This window comes from Gambusia affinis, linkage group LG13 (assembly GCF_019740435.1).
Source record: "Gambusia affinis linkage group LG13, SWU_Gaff_1.0, whole genome shotgun sequence".
Lineage (NCBI taxonomy): Eukaryota > Metazoa > Chordata > Actinopteri > Cyprinodontiformes > Poeciliidae > Gambusia > Gambusia affinis.
In genome coordinates this window covers 12366629-12385674 of record NC_057880.1, presented here as the reverse complement: position 1 = coordinate 12385674, position 19046 = coordinate 12366629, and the positions used below count along the sequence as shown (strand labels likewise).

Sequence of the window (19046 nt, the reverse complement as noted above, 5' to 3'; positions counted from 1 at the left end):
ATAAAGTAGTTGGTTTTTTTTCTGTGTATTTAGCATCACATCCAGGTACAAAAGGGAAATAAGACACTTATCCAACGTGCAATTTGATTTTAAACCCGCTGAGAATAATAGGCGAGTATAAACCTTTTCAGGTCCCAACCACACATATAACTCTTGTACAAGTGTGCATAAACTTGCAAAAGGCATGAATATTAAATTTACCTTGTGCTGTCTTTTTCAGCATTTTGAATACTTTTTTGTTCCATGGTAAAAATGTTATATCTAGATTTTCAGTTATAGACTGATTACCAGATTTTCTTTCCTCTGAAAGTTAAGATCTTCTCCCAGATCCTGGCAAAGGCTGTTCCAAAAGAAATCCTTGTAACACTAGCAAATGTATAGGTATGCACTATGTCTGCATGTATGAAGAGACACAGTTGGTGGTTAGTTATTTTTGCTTTATTAAATCAAGAGACGCCTAGCATCAGACGAGCCACGTTGATGGAATCGATACCTTTGTTTGTGTGACTTTCTACCACTTATTTGTGTCCTGGAGTGAGTGGGTAGATGTGAGAATGAGCACATGTGTAAAAACAAGTGTGTCACATGGGTGTGAAAGGTTAAGAGAATGGTGTGGATGGTAGAAATCTTGCAACACCTTCACCCACAAGTCCCTTGTCGGGACATTTGCCTTGCAACCAAGTGAGAAACAGGTGTTGCCAAAATTGCAAAGAGCACTCAGTAGAAGCTAAATATTCATTAAAACCACAACACTGAAATGACAAAGCAATTACACCCAACAGCTTTTCAAATTCTCCTGAATAAAAAGAAATTAAAAGATGGTAGAAAACTTGGAACACCTCCACCCCACAAATCCCTTGTCTGGACATTTGCCATTATTCACACGTGTGAATGAGCACATGCATGAATAATGGCGTTTGTAACGAAAACGTTTTTTCCATCTATTAGTTCTTGCTTTGAGTCTTATCTGGTATATGAGCTCAAATTCACTATGAAGCCGGTGATGAGGGGAATGAAAAATTTACTTTGCCTCTAGTGTGTCTCTCTTTAAAAGCATTGGTGTTACATCAAGTAATTTGGTACAAATAGTTTTTCCGGACACTTTTGCTAATATTGGAGACCAGATGCATTTGTATGTATAATTTTTAATGTGCGAATGTCAGAAAATCCCGAGCAAATTTAGATGTGTGCACACAGTTCTTGTTCTGCAAAAATCTTATCGTGCTGCATGTTGCAGAATCATTTCATCCTCGGACAAGAGTTGTTTAAATAAAAGTTTTAAAAGGCAAAATCTATGTTAGTCTCTGTCTGTATGTAAACTGTAGTTAAGTAAAACTGCATCTGAAAATGATCTAATATGCTGAAGAGGATAAAATTCTTTTAGGACTTTGTTCCAGTTTCTTGCCTCATTGTTGAAAGAGGAACAATAGGGACATGTTTATTAATATGCTGTTTCTGTGATTGGAAACCAAGTGAACCAGACTTCACTGCTTCTCTCTTCTAACTCAAAAATTATCTCTATATATATTAATAGCTTAATCCAAAATATCTTTGGTGTTGGGATATAACTTTATTTGTGTTTGTATATGAATTACATCCTCATTTCACTTCTCATTGTTTCCTTCTTTATGCTAACACCTGCTCATAAACACGTTATCACTAAAAGAACAGCACACAAAGCATGCTGTTTAAAGCAGCATTTTTCTTATTTTTATCATATGTCAAAAAGTGATTCCTTCTAGTGACATGTTAAGTGTATGTTTCGCAACTTCACTAAATATTATATATTTCCATCTTGTCATCATTGGTCAGTAAGTTGTAAGATCCCACCAAAACTTAGACCAAACCTACGCCCTTGAGCAGAGCGCTATGCATGAGCCACTTTTATCACCAGACAAGTTTATGGTGGTGTTGCAGTGTGCGAAGGTGTGTGTAGTCAATTTTCTGAATTATTATAAATGTCATCATGTGCAGTTCCATCCCAAGTACAAACTGTATACAATCAGTCAATGATTGCAGAAACCGTTGGGTTCTTTATCTTGTTTAATTCAGTTATGAGGGTGTCGTCACAAAGTGTTGTGTTATTCTAGAGTTCCTCTTTTAACATGAGTTAGGTTATCTCCAAAAATTTACAGAAGTACACCTTGAATAAAAAGAGCATTTTGTAATCCAGCAGTTGCATAAATACTGTCCTGGGAGAGACCTGTCTTCTGTAACCTGTTTGTAACACATAACAAAACACACACAAATTCTCCAGATTAACTTTATTCTGTTACAAAAAAAAAAAAAAAAAAAAAAAAAAATATTATCAGATTTATCGGCCAAATTAAGAACTAAGTTCAGTTAGGCATAGGGTAGAGTTGTAACAGCAATGCACCTCATCATGGTCTAATCTACAGTCCTATATTACTACCAATCAGAAGAAACTTCTTAGTAAAGGGATTCAGTCTTGATTATTCCAGATTTACACACATCATAATTTAGCAGCAGCTCATGCAAATCTTCCTACCAAATTATTATAGGTAATAACAATGGTATTTACAAATTTTACTTCTTGTGTAAAAGTAAATTCAGATATTGACAATATCCTCATATTTTTTGGATTTTTTTGAGGTGTTGTTATAAACCCATTCTATCCTCAATAAGAAGCAACAAAAGCTAAACTCACTATTCACCCCTTGAGTATGAGCATATAAACACGTATACTCAATGTAAAAAAAAGAAGAAGAAAACACATGATCAGAGGCTTTCCTAAGACAATGAGTCATTGTTTTACACTTGTGGAGACAGACAATATCAGGTAAAATTTGATAGATTTAAACATTTTGCTTGTGATGAATGATTGCGCTGTATGTAACATCCTCATCTTTTCCTTCACTCTGTAAATGAAAAATAACGGTCAGGGGGAAATCCTAAAATGTGAGACGTATTTTCAAACATATATGAAGGATAAACTAGCCAGACTTCAAAAACAGAAACAAGACGTTTTTTTTTTTTTATGTTAAAAGTTATTTTTGTCTTTCTTTTTAATTTTTCAGACTCTGTCATGTTTTTCAGCTGGATATACAAATGAGAGTTTAACAGCATTTGACATTGGACACATACAAACTATGATAAACGATAGCAAGTGGCAAAGAATCATGTAGCTGATCAGGTTTGTTTTTATTTAAAAAAATGGTGTGTTTGCACGACGGTTCTCTGAATAATTACCCTTCTCTCACTCTGTTTCTTGCCAGGAACCTCGGCTTCACTTGCAGCCTGTGTTTCAAACAGAAATAACACAGTTTTAATTGATTTCCACATTGAAAAAATCCTTACAACAAACTGTAAAGATTCAAATACTTATTAGTATCAGCTTACCTGGGCTGCCTTGTTTTGCTTGAAAAAGACTTCTGCATATGTTAAATCCCCTTCATTCTGTAAATAGACGAATTAAAATATGATTAGACAAGATCAGCTTTACTTTATAGAATTTAAAAGGTGCATACGTTTTTAGTGTAAACAAACAGTACAAAGCATTTCTGTTCATGACAAATTAACCACAGAAATCAATGCCTTTGATAAGAAATAGAGATAATAAATCATTAATGTTGACACCTTGTCCAAGTCGTTTAATTTTACATACGACTTACTTTTGAGGCTGTTGGATCCTTAACTGTGACATGTTCTGCGAAACATTTAATTGTTGTTAATTATTCCTTTTTTACACACTTGTATAAACCAAGTGGCAGCAGATGTCCGGTCAGACTTACTGGTTCTTCTCTGTACAAACAGGATTGATAAGGCAGCAATAACAATGAAGATCAGCACACTCAGAGGGATGGCGAGGCTCATCAGAGCAGGAAAAGGTCTGAAACACACATTATTATTCTAATTCCGGATCAGTAGATAATGATAATATCTTAAACTAAAACAATTTGAAAAGGACAGTTTTTGAGCAAGCACTTAATAATCACTGCGGTCAAAAGGGCAGCGTTGAAGTGTGCTGACCTGCTTCCTCCAGGAAGTGTTCTTGCATTTTCTCTTCCTCCTGTGACAGTAGTTGTTGCAACTATAGTAGCTGTTGCAGCTACAGTACAAACGAGAATATCATGTCATGAATATTTCATATCAGTAACATGAAAATTATTAACCCACGTCTCAGTTGGGATGTTACTGCAGTAGATACAAGTAGTAATGCACTTACTGTGAAATTCTGCTACATCATCAATCAAAAAATAATAAGAATAATTATATTATCAACAGCAAATAGCGAAATCAGATGCTATTTTTTTCATGGTAGTGAGACAATGCATCATCTTTTATGAACAATAATTAACACCTATTGATTATGTGAGGTGTTTACTGTCAGTCCCTGAAAAAGTACAGAGGTATGTGGAAAAATATAAGGAAAACAACCCCTATGACTTCTGATAAAAAAAATATTTAAAAATGACATCAACAGACTCCTAAAGGAACAGCCGTTAGAGTTGGCGAAACAGTATGTTTTTTAAATGTTACTTATTTCATTTTAAGAGCTACGTTAGTGTGACATAACCAGGACACACAAAGTAAACGACTGCCATCAGTCATTGGTATGATTAAACATGAGAACATAGGAAGTTGGAAAATTAGCAGACACAAATATTTAGCTGATATATTCGCCCATCTCTATTTAATTACAGTCTGTAAATCACTTACCAGTGGGTCTGACAGTCACAGTCAGGTAAACTGGCATCTGAAAATCTCCGTTGGCACAGTAATACCAACCACTGTTCTCTTGCTTCAGTCCAATCATTGTTACATTGAATACATTGTTTATGGCCTTGGTGATGGTTACTGCTGTTCCATCTATTTCTCCAGTTGCCTCTGTCACACATGTCCTGCCCAGTTTACACCACTTTATTCCTCCAGAGGTAGCGTAGTTAAAGGTTATGTTTATATTGTCGTCAATAAATCCAGTCACATTCTGGTCTGCCACCCAGAGGGTGGGTGTATCTTGATGGGAAACAAATAATAATAAACACATATGACAGCCTAATCTTTAAAAAGTTATTCGCTTTGACTAATAACAAAGCACATTTTGTTATTAGTCAAATCAAGAAAAATTATGAGCCTCTTGGTTTTCCTTTATATCTTTATTTTGTTCTTGTTTACAAGTGTTTGAAATGTGCGTTCAGAAACACAGCTTACCTTCGGTGACTGACAGCTGAAAGAGCTCCCCGTCATCACCTCCGTTATTGATCTCCACAATACACCAGTAGTAATGAGTGCCAGCTCTTAAGTGTTTTATGGTAACAGTGAAAATTCTTTGAATTTTGTCATCAGAGATTGAATACGTTCCTGTTTCCCGTGGTGAGTCTGTTCTAACTTCATATGAGCAGTAACGCCAATTTCTTCCTTTGCATAGATATTTCACATGATTTTGGTATTTTAAATCATAAAAACAGGGGATACTGACTGAAGCTCCCACCCTCACTGAGACCTTAGTGATTGTCTTCACACTTTCACTTCCTGAGGAGAAAAAGATTGCATTGTTATATCATTCATATTTATGAAGCACACACACACACACACACAAAAAAAAAAAAAACTAGTTGCTGAAGGCAAAAATATTTTTGGTAGAGCATTCAGACTGAAGCTACAATTTTCACTGACAATTTGCTGGTTACGTTTTTAAACTTTGCAGAAATTAAACTATTTCAAATTTGCAGGAACATGTTTCAGTGGAGGAGACCTAGTCATTTGTGAACAGTTGTCAACTGATGTGAATTTATAAATCTCCAAATCAGCAAAAGAAAAATTTATATCAATACAATACAGCTTTGGGTCACAGAGATAATAAATGTAATAAGTATAATGCGAAGTCACTCACCTGTTAACAGAGGTAGAATAAGAAGAAACCTCAGAGAAACAGCCATATCGATGTGCGAACTGCTGCAACAACTGGTTCAGAAACACTGACTCACTACTTCCTTGTTTTTGATGTTTGTTTAAAACGTCATTTAGATATTTATAAATATTCATTAATCTACCCTCAGTTTATGCTCTTGTTTAGTTTGTCAGCAGGAGACAATGCGTCTATTTTTTTTTTAGCATTTTCTGTTTCCTCTATTTTTAATCACACAATACATTTTACAACAGACAATTAATTACTACAGAGTTGGAATTTTAGTTGAGGTGTCGAAGGACTTAATGAAGCCCTTTCCTGTTACAAATCTGATATTGCATTTTTAAACTCGTGAGCAGTGTAGAGACATGGGCGGTTTAAATTTAGGTCTACTTACTAACATTCTAATGGTTTATAAAGATGCAAATGTAGATTTCAGTCAGATGACGGATAAAAGTAAAGACAATGTGTGAAGCTACGCATTTGATTGGATTTGCCTGTAAACTTGCAGTTTAGCAAAGCAGAAGTCAATGTTTAATGACAAATACATGTCTTAGGCTGATGGTTGATATATTTCATAAATATATATCCATCCATCCATTTTCTGTTCAGCCTTGTCCCTAATGGGGTCAGGAGGGTTGCTGGTGCCGATCTCCAGCTACGTTCCGGGCGAGAGGTGGGGCTCACCCTGGACAGGTCGCCAGTCAACACAGAGACATACAGGACACACAACCATTCACACACACACACACACTCACACCTAGGGAGAATTTAGAGAGACCAATTAACCTGACAGTCATGTTTTTTTGGACTATGGGAGGAAGCCGGAGAACCCAGAGAGAACCCACCATGCACAGGGAGAACATGCAAACTCCATACAGAAAGACCCCTGGCCGGGAATCGAACCCAGGACCTTCTTGCTGCAAGGCAACAGCTTACTGTGCAGCCCTATAAAAAAAATTCTTTTTTTTATTAATATTTTCATGATAAATAATAAAGAAAAAATTGAGAGTTTAAACACGGCAGTTTTAACAATTTGAGGAAATAAAGACTTGGGTGCTTCCAATTATCCCTGTACTAAGTTACACAACCCCCAAAACAATAAATTTTAGTCTTTAGAAGAACATGCTACCGTTACACATTAATCAGTCTTTTCATTTTTCTGTAAATATTAACACGGCCCAAGGATTTTTTTTTTTTTCCTTTTTTGTTCGTAAGTCTGAAGAATGATAAGGCATTAAAAATGCCTTCAATTGTAAGGGGAAAAAAAATCTAAAACAACAACTCCTAAAAAATATTTCTACTGAATGTTTACATTTTTTCCTCTAGGTTTATTTATTAGGCTTTACAAACTTAATAATTTGATTCAAAATTAATTCAAAAATAAATCCATCATCACAATTTATGTAATTCACTATGCAAACAGTACAACAAAGTTATATTTGAACAGAAAAGCAGCAACAATATCAACAATAAAACATAACAATAAAACATGCACATAGTTTACATAATTTCCTTTTGCTCATGTAGGTTTCAGGCAAGTCTTTGGCAGCATGTTTGATGATAAAAACATTCACAAAAGAGACATGAGTAAAACAATAATTTGACACTCAGAAAATATCCCAATGCACCAAGATAAAATTTCACAAACTCTTCATCTTATAAGAAATAAAGAGAAAAAAGCAGAATATTCAAAATATTTTGGCTATAGTAAACTACTGTGCTGTATGTGACATCTTCCTCATTTTCTTCACTCCTTTAAAAGAGAAGTAAACATGGTTAGATAGGAAAAATAGATTTAAGTTCCCCAAATGTAAGACGTGTTTAGAATGACAAATATAAATAATAATTTCTAATTTTTTTTTTAGATTTATCTTTAATATTTGGTTTTCCACACTATCTCACAGTTTGTGCATGCAGTTAAGGAATGACTGACACCCAGGTTGTGTGAAATAATGTGACAATATGATTAAATTGACTTTTTTCCACGTTTTGTTTCCTAGAAACAGCCAAGGGTCACATCAGAGCAACCAATCCATGTAAAATAAAACAACAACAAAAAAAAAAAAAAACAGATAGGAGAACTGCACATTAAATTAAACACTACAGGTACATTTTATTCAGTTGCATTCTCGCAAATAAGTTGAGTTGAAACATGGGCTAGAGAAAAAAAACAAAAACATTTTATTATGGTACGTTTACCTGTGGTGTGCTTTTTAATGTAAAACTAACTTCAAACAATTTAAATATGCGATTTTTGTGATTGTGTCCATCACAATTTTTTTTGTCCTCAGTATTGATCAGCAGTTAGGATTAAATATTACTGATAAATAGATGCGTTTTAATACATTTATTTTCCAAACAGACAAGTATACAACATGCTACTTGTAAAATAATATTTGACAGCATTATCTCCTCGGCACTGTAGTAGTGAGAATACAGGTCAGCATATATAGTATGATCATTTAGTGTTTTGCAAAGACAGAAACAGTCACAATAGACTATATAAAGCTACATAAAGTCATAAAAAGAGGATGTACTTTGGCTCCAGTCATGCAAGAAGGGGATGAAAACCTGTAAGTTGCCCTTCAGAAAGAATTTGGTCATATAAAACGATTCATTTAACCATCTTTTTTGCCTTGTCTATTTGCTTTATCAACATTTCTTGAGAAATGACCCCCTGTCTCTACATTTTCTCAACATGCATTGCTTCACCTTACTTCCTTTTAAAGTTTATTGGGTAAACGTACTGCAATCATCTTTAACCACTGCCTGGGGAACCACCGCCAAACTGCTAGGTTTGCAATTGGTAACTGAAACACTTTCCCTTTTCCGCTTTAAAATTGTTCTAAACTACAGAAACTTGGAATGTCCAGTCAAGATGTTGTACACCAACTGCCTTACTAGGTACGTCGGAGATAAGCCATGTCATGGAATAGTATTTTTAAAAATCACATAGTATTTGTGTGAGTTACAGAGTAAACTCAGCATACCACTTTTAAATGTCTCAGCAGATGGTGGAGTTCACAATGCTTGATAAATGAAGCCAATCATTGGATTAGAGAGACTCTTAACTCATTGGGTGTATACATTACTTGTCCACAGAATCATTTCCCTCTTTCCCCAACCTTTTTACCACCACTAGTCAAGAACTCTTTGGGACCACTATGATCACCTGGGTGAAAATAGCCCAAAGAACACAAAACATTTTTTGTGACATGAAAGTCACTCATTTCTTTTAATGTGTGACCTTCAGGAGCGAACAATGTGTAGGACAATGACAAGGGGATCTCCAGTATTGTGTATTTCCTCATTTATACATGGAAAATCTATAAATCACTTACCAGTGGGTTTGACAGCATTGGTGAAACAGTATGCTTTTTAAATGTTACTTATTTCATTTTAAGTTAGTTTATGTTAGTGTGACAACCAGGACACCAAGGTAAACGACTGCCATCAGTCGTTGGTACGATTAAACATGAGAACATAGGAAGCTGAAAATCAGCAGACACAAATATTTACTGATATATTCGCCCATCTCTATTTAATAACAGTCTGTAAATCACTTACCAGTGGGTCTGACAGTCTCAGTCAGGTAAACTGCATCCCTGACCACAGCTTACCTTTGGTGACTGACAGCTGAAAGCTCTGCCCGTCACAGTTCCGTTATTGATCTCCACAATACACCAGTAATGAGTGTCAGCTGTTAAGTGTTTTATGGTAACAGTGAAAATTCTTGAATTTTGTCATCAGAGATTGAATACGTTCCTGTTTCCCGTGGTGAGTCTGTTCTAACTTCATATGAGCAGGAACTCCAATAACCTCCTTTGCATAGATATTTCACATGATTTTTGTATTTTAAATCATAAGAACAGGGGATCCTGACTGAAGCTCCCACCCTCACTGAGACCTTAGTGATTATCTTCACACTTTCACTTCCCAAGGAGAAAAAGATACTGTGAAATATGTTTTGCATGTTATATGACTCATATTTATGAAACACGGAGGAAAAAAAACAAACAAAAAAACTAGTTGCTGAAGGCAAAAATATTTTGGTAGAGCATTCAGACTGAAGCTACAGTTTTCACTGATAATTTGCTGTTTTTTGCTTTTAAAAAAATATATTAAAAGACCTACAGGAACATGTTTCTGTGAAGGAGACACAGGTGATCTGTGAAAATAGTTAACTGACATGCGAATTTATTGACACCTTTAAAATATAAACGTAAAAGTCTACAAATGTATTCTGAATGCAAACTGAATAATTTCAGAGCTTTTGATCACAAAGATGATAAAATGTCTGCATATAATAAGCAAAGTGTAATGTAAAGGCACTAACCTGTTATCAGAGTTAGAATAAGAAGAAAAGTCAGAGAAAGAGCCATATTGATGTAAAAACAGCAGCAACATCAACTAGTTCAGTGACACTAACTTCCTATTTCCTTGTTTTTATGCTTTTCTTTTAATCAATATTTCATTTGCATATTAATTACCACATCTTTTATGTGGATATTTAAGCTATCCTCAGTTTATACTCTTGTTCAGTTTGTCAGTAGTTAATAATCTGTAATCTTGCATCTGTTTTTTTCACCTTTTTCCCCCTCTATTTTTTTAGAACAAAAAGCTTATTTTATAACAGTACATTGCAACAAGGAGGGAATTTTATTTGTAATGTCTGAAGATATTTAAAGAAGGCTTCTCCTGTTACATACATAACATTGTATTTTAAAACTCATATGACACGTTCAGACGAGTTGTTCAAATTGAGCTCCATTTAATAAAATTTTACTAAGTTCTAAAATGTAAAAGTTTGTGCCATGCAAACATGTTTAACATGCCCCCATTAAATGCTAAAGAGATTACTTCTTACCGCTATGGATTATTTTAGAATTACCTTATTTTGTTTTACCCAAAGATTAAACCTGCAGTTTACACGCCAGATGCTTATTGTAGTCAGCAGGTGGCAGTGTAGTCCAACTAAACAAAAACTACTGTAGACGTCATGCTAACATGTAATATTCTGAACTATAAAAGTTGTACCACAGGAGAACAGAAAGACTGAAGCCACGGGTTCCATGTAGCAAAATTCTTGTATTTTAAGCTGGTAAAGCAAAGAGTATTTCTGGTAATTAAAACGTTCCTACATTGTTTGGAAGAAAACCTATTTTATTTCGGTAATAGACGATGCAAGAGAATCCATCCCTGTCATAGAGGCGGGGCTGAAATCTGTCTCCTACACCCATTAGGCAGGAGGTGAAAACTGGAAAAGTCGCCAGTCCATCACAGGCCAACAGACAAGCAACCTTACGCCCACACCCTTAACTAAGGGCAATTTGGAAGAAATAATTTATCTGTCAAGTTTTTTATGACAGTGAGAGGAAGCCATAGTACACCGAGAAAACTAATAGTTTATTTATTTCTCTTACAGTTTTTATTATTATTATTATTATTATTATTATTATTATTATTATTATTATTATTATTATTATTATTATTATTATTATTATTATTATTATTATTATTATTATTATTTACCGTATTCGTAGTCCAGTTGGTCAACATGACATCTCTGTCGCCTCTTGATGACGTTATTATGTAACTGCAATTTTCTGCGCGAAATACAAAGCGACACACCTTTTATTTGGGCGCCTTGTTTAGTTTCAGTTCACATGAAGCTCCTCGTAGACGTAGATCCGTGATCTACCCTCCTCAGTCAGCAGACTCCTGTCTTTGTTTTCAGGTGGCGAACTCTCCCGGTTCTGGATGGACTACGGGAAAGAGAGAGTGGTGGCGTTAGTCGACATGGACTGTTTTTACGTCCAGGTAGAGCAGCGTCTGAATCCAGCTCTGAAAAACACTTCTTGCGTGGTGGCTCAGTACAAGACGTGGAAAGGAGGCGGGTGAGTTTCTGACACAGAGAAACAGTTGAGGTGATCAACGCAATTGTTGCTTATCCAGAACGGAAGTCATCATAACACCTGTTAGCTAACTGGGGCTGTCATTGTTTACTGAGAGAACAGAGAAGTAAATGCTCAACAGGTTACTGCATCAAAGTAAATTACTCTACATTGTATTAGATAAACTACACTAAATATAAATGTAGTGTCACATACTGTACATTTTATGTACTACAGCAGCCACCTCAGCTTCATTATTTGCCAATAATGAACTCTAATGTGGAGTTTGTAGAATCCTTCTTACCCACTATGGCATAAAGGGTTGTGTTTGGATTAGATTAGGAGGAACTTCCTTCATTTAATTGTATAGTTTAGATCTTTGTATAGTTGTATAGTCATTGTATAGTTTAGATCTTTGTATAGTTGTATAGTCATTGTATAGTTTAGATCTTTCATCCATCAAAAGACAATGATGTGGATGAACCTCTGTGATTAACATGTCTTACCGAGTTGCACTGATGATTGAAAAAGTTGTCTGTGGGTTGGAAACTTTCCCACAAATACATCAATTGATTTAAAATCTCATATTTAACTCTCCACTATTGAAGGGGATCATCCAGTAAACATGGTTCTGAGTGACATGTCACTATCTGTTAGTATCATAGCGGTGAGTTACGAGGCGAGGGCCCACGGTGTCACCAGGAACATGTGGGTGGATGATGCAAAAAAGCTGTGCCCAGATCTCCAGGTGGCCAGAGTGCGCGAGTCTCACGGGAAGGCAGATCTAACTCAGTAAGTGCTGTTAGTTTACTCGGCAAGCATCCACATTGTGGTGCTTGTGCTGCTAACCTCTGTTTGTAGTTACAGAGAGGCGAGTGTGGAAGTGATTGAGGTGATGTCTCGTTTTGCCGTGATTGAGAGGGCCAGCATCGATGAGGCCTACATGGATCTGACGGCAGCCGTTCAGCAGCGGTGCAAAAACATAGCCGATCAACCGATCGACCAACGACTTCTCAGGACTACTCACATTCAAGGCTATCCATTCCCGGATAACGATTCTAACCAAGTTGATGATTCAGCTTTGGATAAAGGTAGACTAGTTAGAGATTACTCAGTCTTTGTACTGTAACAAGTCAGGCTAATATTGAAAGCGGCAAGTCTTAAATTTCTAAACCCCCCCCCCAAAGTTAACTTTTTTATTTTATTCTTAGAACAGAGAAGATCCAGAGGAGTCCAGCAGTGGTTGGAGTCCTTACCTGTCCCAACCGTGGGAGAGCAGAACTCTGCAGAGCTGCAGCTAACCGTCGGTGCGCTCATTGTTGAAGAAATGAGAGCAGCTGTAGAAAAACACACAAGCTTCCGCTGCTCAGCAGGGATATCGCACAACAAGGTGGGATAAAACGTCACATAATTCTGATGTAAGATCAGCAACTGTTGTTGCTGTTATCATATTTAACTCTGTACTGTTGAAGGTGCTGGCTAAACTGGCCTGCGGTCTGAACAAACCTAACAGACAAACTGTGCTACCTTTGGACTCTGTGACTGAACTGTTTAGCACTCTGCCAATCAGTAAGATGTGAGTTTAATTGTCACTGTCCCGCAAAATTTTCACTGATGTTCCGATGCAGAAGTGCAACAGATGACTAATAGAACTATTGGCTCTTATTTGACTTTTGTGCTTTGCAGTCGTAACCTTGGGGGCAAAATGGGTGCATCGATAACAGGAACTCTGGGGGTTGAGAACATGGGAGATCTCACTCGGTTCTCTCAGACACAGCTGGCGCAGCACTTTGGAGAAAAAACAGGGTAAGAAATTACAGTGCCATAAAATGACTGTTCACAAAAAACAGCTTACAGAGTCGTTATTTTTTTTTATATTATTCCTAGTTTACGATCCTCTTCTTGTTTAATAATACTAACAGGAATTCAGTTAATCTTAATTTTGCACTAGAAGTACACATATAATTCTCTGACATAGCTTGATTTCCTGTGTTGCGTCATACTGTTATAAACTTGGATACACAATTTGGAAACCAATGTGGAACTTCAGTATATATTTTGGTCGTATAAAGTCATATAAATGAGTATGCACTAATTTTTCCAGTGGGAAGTGCGGCAAGTTTTTTAAATGTAACAAATGCAAATTCTTTTAAAAGAGCCCCGTTTAAATATTTTATGGAATAAAGTGTCATAATTTTACGTGTCTGAATTAGTGTTTAATTAATGTGTTACATCAACTATTTTATATAATGTGTGTGTAACTGTATTATGAGAAATGGGGTTTTAGGATGTAGACCCTAGAAAAACTTACTGTTGTCCCCGCAATGGCTAATAGAGATCCAAATAAACAAACATATGTTTGATAAATAATGCTTGTTGTGTTTAGTATCAGCTCTCAGCTACTATACACTTCCACATTTTTCTGTTGTAGTAGGTATAACATTTCTGTTCTTAGTTTTAGGAGACAGAACTGTATGTTTGCTTAGTTTTATGAGGATAAATGCAAATGTGTTTCTGGGTTTTATGTTTTGTATTTTTCTTGTTGCTGTGTTCTTGCTCATTTTGAGACAAAGTCCTGATAAGTAAATTAGGAGAATATATATATATTGACATTAAGACAGACAATTTTCTCGGACTTGAGTTGTGAGATAAAAACAATGACAACTTGAAATTGTCTTTATTCCTCATCAACAACGGGAGTTACATGATATTTCTGCTCTGCAGCCATTGGCTGTATGACTTGTGTCGGGGGATTGAGTTTGAAGCTGTGAAACCCAGGCAGCTTCCCAAATCCATTGGCTGCAGCAAGAACTTCCCCGGGAAAACGTCACTGGCCACAAAACAGCAGGTACAGACCACGTGTTGCCGAAGCATACTTTAACTATTTCTAAATCCAATTTTTGTTTCTTTTAAGACTTTTATTATATGAAATGTTTGTCTCTGCTGGTCTTTATTTGTTTATGCTTTCCAAATGCATGTTCATGCTAAATCCAAACCTCTGTGCAGGTGCAGTACTGGCTTCATCAGCTGGCCCTTGAGCTGGAGGAGAGGTTGACCAAAGACAGAGAAGTGGTAAGAGAAACCGCTGTCGTTTTTGTTTTGTTTTGTATTGAAATTGTGATGTTTACCCATTTCTATTCCATAGCCGCCTGCTCGTTTCACAACTGTGTTTTCTCACTGTCATACAGAACGGTCGAGTGGCAAAGTTGTTGACGGTCGGAGTGCGTCAGCTTGGTGACAAGAGGCAGAGCAGCTTCTCTCGATGCTGCGCCTTGGTGCGCTACGAGGCGACCAAAATATCCAGTGACAGCTTTGCCATTATCAAGAGTCTCAACACAGCAGGAAACCAGCAAGCCGCCTGGTAATTAAAGAGCAGCTGTGCTGTGAGGTATTTATAGTGCCTCTCTGACTAAATGCTCTGTGATTTAGACCTTCTGTCTTCCATGTCTCCAGGACTCCGCCTCTGACTCTGCTACACCTCTCAGCCAGCAAATTCAGCGACGCTCCGTCCACAGGGGGAATCGCTGGCTTCCTGTCCAATGATCCCTCTTCTACTCAGAGCTCCTTCTCTGTGACTCGGACCCCATCCAGTACACAGTCAGACTTAAAAAGTGTGTCTCCATGCCGTCCTCCCGGAACTATACAGTCCTTCTTTCAAAAAGCATCTGGGAAACAAAAACAAATCAGAAAGGATAAAGAGGAGGAAGATGACTGTGGAAGCTCAAAAGAAGTCTCTTCATCTGTCATCTTAGATGAGCAGTTTTCCGCTGATGAGCGTTCTAGCATCAAGGTCATCTCAGAAAGCCCCCGCTCTGGCATCTCCTCTTTCTTTCAAAAGAAAAGCCTTGAAAGAAACTTTAGGCCTTCAGCCTTACCGATCCCCACGTCTGAATCTGAACCTGAAATCGTAGATGGAGATCACTGTGAAGATTCTGATGCCGTCGCCGAGCACGAACCTCATCAGCCGCGATTTAAAGGTGCAGGGACGAAACCAGAGACTGAACCAGAAGACTGCCAACCTCCAAGCGTGCTTGTGGAAGACCTGACAACCTGCGAACGCTGCGGTAAAGAAGTGCTGGTCTGGGAAATGCCTGAACACAACGACTTTCACTTTGCACTGGACCTCCAGAATTCTCTGTCTTCATCTATTAATTCAGCAGCCAACACTTCCAGTTCCACCACCTCTTTTTCCTCTAATGCTTCTCCGGTTCCTCTCGGAGCAGGAGGCACAGCACAATCAACCCGGGGCAAAACAAAGACAAGAGGCCCAACAGGGCCTGCTCCAAAAAGACAGAGATCCCAAGGAGGAAGTATGGGTACCTTGGATTCATTTTTCAAAAAGAACTGATGACATGAATGTATCCGACTACAGTAAAAACAGTAATCTGGTTTCTATTCTAACTGTACACATGTATCAAAAAGCCACCCAGCATCACCATTTTTAAAAAATTTTTCATTCAAAGCAATCACTGCAGAGTAAATAAATTATTTATTCTGAACTAGGTTTTTGGTTTATTAAGCTTATTTTCTAAACTTGTAACAATTAAAGGTGCTTCCAATGCATCAAAGCAGTACACTTCCTTGTGTTTTAATACTGTCACATACAATAAAAGCAGAAACCTGTTTAACTTGGAAAAGTTATTACATTTTTAAAGCAATTAAAATTGAAACGTAAATGAAACTGCTGGTAAGGTATTCAGACGGTATATAAGCCAGAGTGCAAGCCAAACTAATCAGGCCTGTACAGAAGGCTTGTTATTAGTGATAAGAGCTGCAAATGCAACCTGCTGTTATGACTTGCTTTTAGCCACAACATTCACTAGAACACCACTTAACCTCTCATCTGTTAACTTTTAGAAAATAACATTTTTATTGGAGGTCGTAGTCCTTTTAAAGCCAAGTACAATTGTGAAATATGTAAGCTAAATGTGAACTCGATTTGTGTTTTTATGCAATGTACAACTGAAATCTTTAATAGGAAATATTTCCTTAACATTTAGCCGCCCAGAAAGAAATGATTATAAGCTAAACGCACACTGGAGGGTGAGGAAACACAGAGAGGAGGCCCACTCAAAGACCTGGAGGATTCAATATGAACAGACTTCCTGGAAAGATAACAAAAAGGCATTTCTATAGATCTGAATTACAAAAATGACTATTTAATGTAGAATTTTAAAACTGTTAAGCCTCTAGAAAAAGGAAATGCACAACAAAAATCTGAGTCATCCTTCTAACGTTCTTCAGTTGTAACATTTTCCTCTAGTTAGTTTACAAACATTTACGCGTCTTAAATTTTGTTAGATTGTAATCACAATATGAGAATTTTATGTGATAGACCAACTGAGCGGTGTATAATTATGAAGTGAAAAGAAAATTGACAAATATTTGTATTCAAACTTCTTTGAATTATGAATATCATGTCCATCCATCCCATCATCTATGACCAGTTTCCCCATCCCAGCTGAAGAAAAGCGTTCCAACATGTTTCACCATGGGAACAGATTTGTCTTACATTTATTCTGAAAACCAAATATCCTTTCACTTTTACTTTGAAAATATGTACAACTCAATGAATACCTTTGCAGGAAACCACAAAACAATACATTCAAATTTTATGTTTGTAGTGTAAAAAAAAAAGAAAAAAAGAAAATGATCAAGTGGTGAGATTTTTACAAGTCACCCTAAATAATGTACAGCTCCTGAGGAATTTTATCAAAAAGTTGCCTGCAATTCACATTTCCAAGAACTCGTAGATTTATAAAAGACATAAACAAAGCTTATGGTGTATGATGACAACTGAAAAGGAGAAAACGTTAGCTCTAATTAAAGAAAAAAACCACATTCAGGAGGTAATATAGGTTTTATTTATGAACACAGAACAAATTGGATCTGTACATAAAAATTGCATTTCACCCATACAATTATCAAAATATTTTAAACTTGATTAAAAGAAAAACAGATCTTGCACTTAATTTTAAGAGAGAGAGAAAAAAAGTGCCATGTTAGAAACTGTTAAAAACGGTAAAATCTCAAACTACTTAGAAATCTAAAATATCCAAACTGTAATCCATTAAAACAAACTGGAACCTGAACTCTTTATTAAATGCTATAAATGATTTGGTTGAACTTTATTAAGTTTTCTCGATTTTGCAGGTAGGCTGTACATTAAAAACGTGGGTGCTACGGAACAAAAACGCGAGTAGAAATATCAGGAACCTGTTTCCAGCAGTAGCACCAACCGAAGCGTGTTTGTCCCTCAGCTGCAAAACTTTGGGATGTGATGGAAGTCTACTCTGGCAGTAGCTCCACTAGGCACTGTGTTTGAATCCCTTCCAAGTAGTATGTGACATCAGTAACTTAAAGAGATGACATCAAGTACCTCGAATATCAATGCGTTGAAAGAAAGTTGCATCAGAAGCCATTTTGACACACTAATAAACAAAACACAAATCTTTGTGAAAAAAAAAAGAAAATGGATATATATTATGCTCTGGCTTTCCTCAAATCACCAACAGAAACCTCACAGTGGCTGTGTGAAAAGGGAACGCCGTCACCAACATGTCTACGCTGCCCTGAGTAACTAAAGCACTTGTGATAGCTGGGATTCTAAGAATCTCACCAAACACCTCTGAGGCATTACTTGTGAATAAAAACAGATTCTAACAGGTGTGACAGGAAAACCTTTGCAAACTTGACAGACTGACACGTAACGTCAACAAGGTTTATACATAAATTCTCATATACATTCTCCAAATGTCCTCTTCAGCAGCACCAACAGTACTCTGTTTCACTCCAATAAGCTGAGCCCGACACTCACAAATGCAGCTTTTATCCTTAAATAAAGGATAAAATCAAGGATCTATCCTTCATTTAAGGATAAAAGGATATCCTACTCACACCAGAAGGATATGGCGCAAGTAGAAAGTAGTGAGAGAAAGAAATTGGTTGTTTGTAGATGTTTAGACCGAGTGTCTACAGGAAGTGTGCCTCTCATGCTTTCGAAAAACAGTTTAAGCTGTCGACTTTCCTCCAAAGCCTAAACACTCCCCCACCCCCACCCCACCCCACCCGGCAGGTCAACATGCCATTGCTGGTGTTTCAGATCCACCTGTTTGTCCAGCATAGCACATGACTTTTAAAGTATGCAAATTTTGTACCATGCAAATGCAAAGTTTGCTGGGTTTGCTGTCTTTTTGTAAACTCCGATATAAAAATGGTGAAGCAAAGGCAACAATTTTAAAAAAACAATGCTAATTTCAACATGATGCGTTTGAGTTTTA

The 19046-nt window shown here is 36.7% G+C and overlaps 2 protein-coding genes across 2 annotated transcripts; one reads left to right on the top strand and one right to left on the bottom strand.

Moving 5' to 3' along the window:
• Positions 1 to 2289: 2289 nt before the first annotated feature.
• Positions 2290 to 5958, bottom strand: LOC122842990. The gene is made up of 9 exons (XM_044137349.1): positions 5855 to 5958; positions 5173 to 5493; positions 4681 to 4977; positions 3991 to 4069; positions 3753 to 3850; positions 3633 to 3667; positions 3361 to 3417; positions 3211 to 3258; positions 2290 to 2879 (listed from the first exon to the last, which is right to left on the bottom strand). The coding sequence occupies exons 1-9, from the start codon at positions 5898 to 5900 to the stop codon at positions 2817 to 2819; spliced, it is 1044 nt and encodes a 347-aa protein (XP_043993284.1). The 5' UTR covers positions 5901 to 5958; the 3' UTR covers positions 2290 to 2816.
• A 5505-nt stretch (positions 5959 to 11463) lies between these two features.
• polh (polymerase (DNA directed), eta) lies at positions 11464 to 18234 on the top strand. The gene is made up of 10 exons (XM_044137346.1): positions 11464 to 11769; positions 12424 to 12558; positions 12628 to 12857; positions 12978 to 13156; positions 13239 to 13342; positions 13453 to 13572; positions 14491 to 14614; positions 14773 to 14838; positions 14955 to 15127; positions 15220 to 18234. Exons 1-10 carry the CDS (start codon positions 11633 to 11635, stop codon positions 16112 to 16114), a joined length of 2163 nt encoding a protein of 720 aa, XP_043993281.1. The 5' UTR covers positions 11464 to 11632; the 3' UTR covers positions 16115 to 18234.
• Positions 18235 to 19046: the final 812 nt, after the last annotated feature.